At 65.1% G+C, this 6,234-nt stretch overlaps 1 protein-coding gene across 6 annotated transcripts; it reads right to left on the bottom strand.

The window, feature by feature from the left end:
* Window positions 1–604: 604 nt before the first annotated feature.
* Window positions 605–4,320, bottom strand: ARHGDIA (Rho GDP dissociation inhibitor alpha). 6 transcript variants are annotated; one of them, XM_031011676.3, is made up of 7 exons: window positions 4,200–4,320; window positions 2,636–2,852; window positions 2,437–2,520; window positions 2,210–2,286; window positions 2,053–2,116; window positions 1,869–1,955; window positions 605–1,465 (listed from the first exon to the last, which is right to left on the bottom strand). In XM_031011676.3, the coding sequence occupies exons 2-7, from the start codon at window positions 2,823–2,825 to the stop codon at window positions 1,260–1,262; spliced, it is 708 nt and encodes a 235-aa protein (XP_030867536.1). In that variant the 5' UTR covers window positions 2,826–2,852; window positions 4,200–4,320; the 3' UTR covers window positions 605–1,259. The 6 variants fall into 6 exon arrangements, with proteins under 6 accessions (XP_030867536.1, XP_055245401.1, XP_030867537.1 ...); XM_055389426.2 differs by lacking the exon at window positions 4,200–4,320 and adding an exon at window positions 3,531–3,972; XM_031011677.3 differs by having other exon boundaries at window positions 605–1,955; window positions 4,200–4,317.
* Window positions 4,321–6,234: the final 1,914 nt, after the last annotated feature.

The following is a 6,234-nucleotide window of genomic DNA, read 5'->3' as shown; positions in this document are numbered from 1 at the left end:
CCTTTTTGCTGTTGGGCTCCTGGCACTGCCTGATCCTGGAGGGCACTTGGCTGCGGCTGTGAAGGGCTGGTGCTCTAGGCACCTCCGTGGCCCCCATTGCCTGGGTACCTACTTCCTGCCTCAGCCACAGCTGCACCCACGTGCGCCAGGGGCCACAAGGCCGACCCTGGCTTGGGCCCGTTCCTCCCTGGGTTTCCTTGGGATCCAGTCATTGGAAGGCCTGCCCACAGCTGGGCCAACTCGACACCTCCAAGCCCGGCCAGGGAATCAAGCAGCTCTCCCTCTGGCAGCATCTGAGCTACACAGGCCAGGCCCGTCTTCCCATTCCCTTAGCAAGGACGGGCAACCCCAGCCAAGGCCTTCTGCACTGTTCTAGACTGTTGCTGCCTAGGGCTGCTGTAGCTGGGAGTCACATTCCTTTCTCCCCAGATAGTTGCAAGGAGCCCAGCAACCACAGCACTTCAAGGGGGCCCTGCCCTTCCCCTCCCACCACCCCACCAGGGTCCCCATCTTCCCTTTTGTCTCCTAAAGCCCGTGAGGCAGCAGAGGAGCCAGGCCCTCCCCTGCCACACCCTGGAGATGCCAAGCAGCAGACACCCCCAGCTCCTTCAGGGGCATTTATTTCCCGGTCAGAAAAGCAGGGACAGGCGCCTCTGCCTGAGCCTGGCAGACACAACACGAAGACCGGGGATGGGGCGGGGGAGGCACAGGAGACGGCTCTCAGCAATGTGTGCACTTGGTCCCTTGTTTGTTCCTGGCTGGGTCAGGGAAGGCCTGCCGGGGGTGGTGGCACTGAGAGCCTGGGGGAACAGGCGGCAGGCCAGTGGCCCAGAGACGGCACGGACGGAGGCAATAAATACTGATGGCCAGGCGGGGCTCCTGGCTGGGCCCAGGTGGGGTGGGTGAGGCTGTCCATCGAGGGCTCTCTGGGGGGTGTGGGCTCTGGGCACTGCCCGCTGAGACAGAAAAGGCAGAGGCAGGACAATACCCAGCCTCCTGGATGGTACTGAGGTGACTTGAGTTTTGGCAATTTGGCTTTCCCCAAGTCGCCGGAGCCATCCCCACAGCCCTGTCCAGGGAAGGGGGCAGGCTGGCCAGGCACTGGTGGGCTGGGGAGCAGCAGCAGCACACCCCACGTGTCCCTGGGTCACTGGGTTCGCCACCGGGGAAGGGACGGGGAGGCCACATGCTCATGCAGACACAGGGAGTTAGAGGCTAGTGAGGCCCCACGGCACACTCCACATGTTAAGGCATCATGGTTAGACGGGACTGACAGCGACAAGGGGGCTGGCCAGGGAGCAGCGGGGCTGGAGGACGGCCCGGCCCCCACGAGGCCGTGCATCCCACACCCCAGCTCCACCCCGGAGCAGCAGACGCACACGTCCAGGGGCAACCACGGGGCCTGGAGAATGGCTGCTCCGCTCCCTCTTGAAGCCAGGCCTCGGGTGTGACGGGGAGATAGAACCTGGGGGGCACAGAAAGGGCAGCAGAGGCCTGGCTGCGGCCTCTCTCCCCCACAGCACAGGCAGAAGCAGCAACGAGACAGGAGACCGAGGAGGCTGGGCCTGTGGGCGGGGGAGGGCTGAGGAGGGGGGTCGGAGGCACTCGGTTGAGCCAGGCCAGGGAGGCGGACCAGGGTGGGAGGGGCAAAGAGGGCCTGTCAGCACTTTGGTATGGGGAGGGGAGGGGCTGGGGGGACACATCCGCCTGTCCGTCGTCCGTCCGTCAGTCTGCCCTGCCAGCCTCTGGCTGGGCTCAGTCCTTCCAGTCCTTCTTGATGGTGAGATTCCACTCCCAGGACAGGTGGTCGGTCTTGTCGTCGTCTGTGAAGCGGGACTTGATGCTGTAGCTGCCCCGGGCCAGCATACCCTTGGGTGCCTCCTCCACGGGGGTCAGGAACTCGTACTCCTCGGCCCGGGGCCCATAGCTGCCTACCATGTAGTCAGTCTTGTCAACTGCGGCACAAGGAAGAGGGCGGTCAGGGGCTCTGCTTCCCCGCCTGGCAGCACGCACCCAAGCGGCCCCCTCTGCCCTGCCCGGGGCCCCACTCACTCTTGACGCCTTTCCTGTACGTGTGCTGGATGTACTTCATGCCGGACACTATCTCTCTGTTAACCTGCAGGACCCGAAGCGAAGATCAGGGAAGGTCGGCCCGGACCCCAGCCCTAGCCCCGCCTCCATTCCCTGGCCACAGCAGCCTGTAGCTTACCCGGAAAGAGATTTTTATCCGGTACTCCACACCCTCCTTCAGCACAAACGACTGCTTCTTGAAGCTCTCCAGGTCGCCTGTTGGGGGGAACTCCCCCTCAATGACTGCCCAGCAGCCCTGGGGCCCCCAGCCCTGCGCGAAGCCCCAGCCCCGCACGGCCCCCTGGCTGCACTTCCCGAGATCCCCACCAGGGGCCGCCCGAACCCCCGCGGCCGCAGGGCACTCACCCGTCAGGTCCAGCTCCAGGGGGCCCGGGGCCGAGCTGCACACCAGGGTCAGGCCAGTCACGACGACGTTGGGGACGTTGGGGTCTGGGGAGTGACAGCAGGTGAGGGCCCCACCCCCACCAGTGGAAGTAGGGGCTGGGGAGCGGCAAGACAGCTGGAGTGAACGGGCGGCCACCCGGCTCCCGCAGCCCAGACTCACCTGCGGAAACGGCCACGCGGCCCAGCAGGGCCTCCTTGTACTTTCGCAGGCTCTCGTCGTCCTTGTCCAGCTCCTGGATCTCCTGGATGCTCTTCTGGGCCGGGGGCTTGTAGTTGACCGAGTGCTCATCCTCCTCGTTCTCCGCTGCAATCTGGGCCAGCTGCTCGGCTGTGGGCTCCTGCTCAGCCATGCTCAAGCTTAGCCTGGGTCGGGACACCTGTGGGCGGGACGGTGACAGGCCTTGGACCTGGATCCCCAACGGAGACGCACTTCTGAGCAGGAGTGTGGGCTGCAGCCGGAGCTCCAAAAGGGCTCCAAGGGGGCCACCTTCGCTCCTCTCCACCCCCGCGATTCCTCCTCGGGGGCATCCTCTGGGGCAGTGTGAGGTGCCCCCACCCCAGGTATAACATCTAAGACAAAATGGGAACTGCAGCCGATCCTGGGGAGAGAGGACACACCTCCCCCTCCACGACGGAGGAGGCAGCAGCCCCCTGTATGTGTGGGGCGGGGCTAGCAGGCCCCAGAATCAACCGGCAGGGCCCACACTAAACCCTCTCTTAGGGTCTCGCCGCTCTTGAGCTGCCCAGGCCCTCGCCCTACGGGGTGACGGGGCTCGGTATCCCTCAGTAGGGTTGCTCCTCTGGCCGTGGTAGTCACATGTAAACGTGTGTGGTCGGCTCAGCGTCATCTTTCAAACAGGATGCCCCTGGAGATCGGATGTTAGGGGCAGCTAGAATACCGCATGGGGCCACCTGGACACGGGGATCCCAAGTATCTCCGGTTTCTCCACAATTGTGAGGGTCTGTGACCTACAACTTGGGAGCTACCACAGCCACTCAGTACTCTCGGGCCCTCTTGTAGATCGTGGGCCAGGAGTGTCCGGGGCAGCACTGACCCGGCAGGGGGTCTGTCAGGCTCAGATCCTTCCCGGCAGCGTGGGAGGTGGGTCAGGGAGCAGCACACCCGGGACACCCAGGCCGGGGTCCAGGCCGCCCTGCTTCCTCCAGGCGCTGGGGCCTCCGCGCCGCGCGAGAATAGCCGTAGGCGCCGGGATCCCAGGGCGCGGCCCGCACTTCCGCAGGGCCCGCAATCCGTGCCGGGCGTGGCCCGGGCGCTGGGGGAGGCCGCGCCCCAGTCCCCGCGTCGCCCCCGAACGCGATGGACCGCGGCTGCCGGCCCGGCGCCCCCCGCGTCCCCAGGGAGGGGCCCTCAGGTCTGGCCCGGGCCCCACGCGCCTCTGCGGCCATGAAAGAAGCTCCGGGCCGCTCGGGAGGGGCCGGCACTCCCCTGGCCCCCGCCGCCTCTCCGGCCCGGGACCCGCACGTGGGGCCGGGGCCGCCGCCGCCCGGTCCCGCCCCGGCCCCGCCCTAGCCCGCACCGCCCTGGCCCGCTGTCACCGCGCCCCCGCCCGCCGAGACCCTGCCGCGGGCTCAGGGCGGGGCGCGAACAAAGGCGGAAGCCCCCACCCCAGCGCCCCACGCCCCCGCCGGCGCCGCCGGTCCCCGCCCCCAGCCCCGACCGGCCGCCTCCGCCCCGCCGCCTCCGCCCCGCCACGGCCACTCACCGGAGGGTTCGGCCGCGCGGTTCAGGCTCCCTCCCGCACTAAATGACGAACGTCGTCGGCCGCACCGCCCGCCCGCCCTGCCTGTCACTTCCGGGGTCACGAGACTTCCGCTCACTCGGGCGGGGAAGGCCAGGGCGCATGCGCGGCGCGCGGGTGGCCGGGGGCACACCGTCGCCATCTTGCGGCCGGGCCTCGTGGGCGCGTTCCGCGTGGGTTCTGGCGTCGTCACCTTCCACCCCAAGTCCTGTCAGTGGTCACCTCTGTAAGCCAGGGCACTTCCCTACGCGAGCCCAGGGCGCCCGCACCCGGGAGGCGACGTCCGGTCCCGCCTCTCGCTGGTGCCCAACCCGCGCCCACTCGAGGCCTGCGGCGGCCGCGTGGGCTGTGGAAGCCCGCGCAGGTGCAGTGCGCTGCCCTCCCCGGCCCAGTCGGTCCGACTGCGACTCTTGCTTCGGGGCCTTGTCACCTAGTCCCGGGACTTCGGGGAGGTAACGGGCACGGGGATTAAGTTCTCGTTAAACACGGGCGAGAGCGCTGGCGCGCGGGCCGTTCCAGTGCCGTGGTGTCCCCCGTGGAAAGACAGGGCTGTGGGGCTAGGAGGAGCCCCTTGCACGCCCCGCGGAAAGCTCGTGGTGGGCGAGGGCGCAGCGGAGGTTTTTTTCTCCGGGCTGAGACAGAATTCGCGCGCAGCACGCGTGGCTGCCTGGCGCAGGCACCGCTGCAGAGACCCTTGTGTCCCTGAGGAATCCCGCGGCTCCTCAGGACCAGGAGGCAGGGAGCTCCTGGCACCGTGAGCAGATGAGGGGCTGCCTCAGCCTGGGCTTCACCGCAGACGCCCTGTTCCCCACTCCACTTGTTCCGAGATTTCACACATTCGCCCACAAGGGCCGTGTTGAAGTATCAGGAACGGCCGCATAACGTGAGTGGCCTGGCCCAGCAGCAGTGTTCGCACCCAGCCCTGGGCTCGCCTCTCCTGGAGGCCAAGCCCCTAAATGCCCTGCACCAGACACTGGGTGGGACGCTGCCCCACGTCCAGCCTGCAGCACTTGTTAGGACTGTGGACTCGTTAACGTGGACGCCTCTGTTATTTATTGATTGATTATTTTTTTGAGACGTAGTCTCAGTGTCGCCCAGGCTTGAGTACGATGGCACAATCTCGGCTCACTGCAACCTCCACCTCTCAGGTTCAAGCGATTCACCTACCTCAGCCTCCCGAGTAGTTAGGATTACAAGTGTGAGCCAACATGCCCACCTGATTTTTGTATTTTTAGTAGCGACAGGGTTTCACCATGTTGGCCAAGCTGGTCTCGAATTCCTGACCTCAGGTGATCCACCCACCTCAGCCTCCCAAAGCGCTGGGATTACAGGCATGAGCCACCGGGGTGCCCAATCTTTTTTTTTTTTTTCTTCAAGACAGGGTCTTGCTCTTTTGCCCAGGCTGGAGTGCAGTGGTACAATCTCAGCTTACTGCTGCCTCGATCTCCTGGGCTCAAGCAGTCCTCCCACCTCAGCCTCCCGAGTAGCTGGGACTACAGGTGTGCAACACCATGTCCAGCTAATTTTTTATTTTTTGTACAGACAGGGTCTCACTATGTTGCCCAGGCTGGTCTTGAACCCCTGAGCTCAAGCGATCCTCCTGCCTCAGCCTTCCAAAGTGCTAGGATTACAGGTGTGAGCCACCATGTCCGGCCACCCAGCCTCTTTTAATCACTCTTGAGCCCCATGCAGACAGGGCCCTGTCTGTTTGGCCCATACTGCCAGGCAACCGAGGCTGATGAAGAGAAGTGGAGACCACACGCGCACACACACACGCACAGCTGCTTTGTTCAGACACAGACCTGAACACAGGAGGGCATTTTTGGGGACAGAACTATGCAAAATACCGAGCTTGGTGTCTTGAACGTTTCTCAGTGTTGGAGGGATACTTGTGAGTTTCTGTAACTGAGCCACACTCAGTGCCAGGTCATCAGCACAGCGTTTCCTAATCGGGTGTGAAATGCTTCACTGTTAAAGACTCAGAGCCCCTGTGCAGGTG

This window comes from Gorilla gorilla, chromosome 4 (genome assembly GCF_029281585.2).
Source record: "Gorilla gorilla gorilla isolate KB3781 chromosome 4, NHGRI_mGorGor1-v2.1_pri, whole genome shotgun sequence".
Classification (NCBI taxonomy): Eukaryota; Metazoa; Chordata; class Mammalia; order Primates; family Hominidae; genus Gorilla; species Gorilla gorilla.
Note: the sequence above shows the minus strand (reverse complement) of the source record. Positions and strands in the feature narration are given on the sequence as shown.

Excerpts from the sequence above, each read along its gene's own strand:
- ARHGDIA (XM_031011675.3), bottom strand. The coding sequence starts at position 2,825 with ATGGCTGAGCAGGAGCCCACAGCCGAGCAGCTGGCCCAGATTGCAGCG. Across the intron at positions 2,521-2,635 it reads CCGCGTGGCCGTTTCCGCAG|ACCCCAACGTCCCCAACGTC; the intron begins GTGAGTCTGGGC and ends GTCACTCCCCAG. Across the intron at positions 1,956-2,052 it reads GTACAGGAAAGGCGTCAAGA|TTGACAAGACTGACTACATG; the intron begins GTGAGTGGGGCC and ends CTTGTGCCGCAG.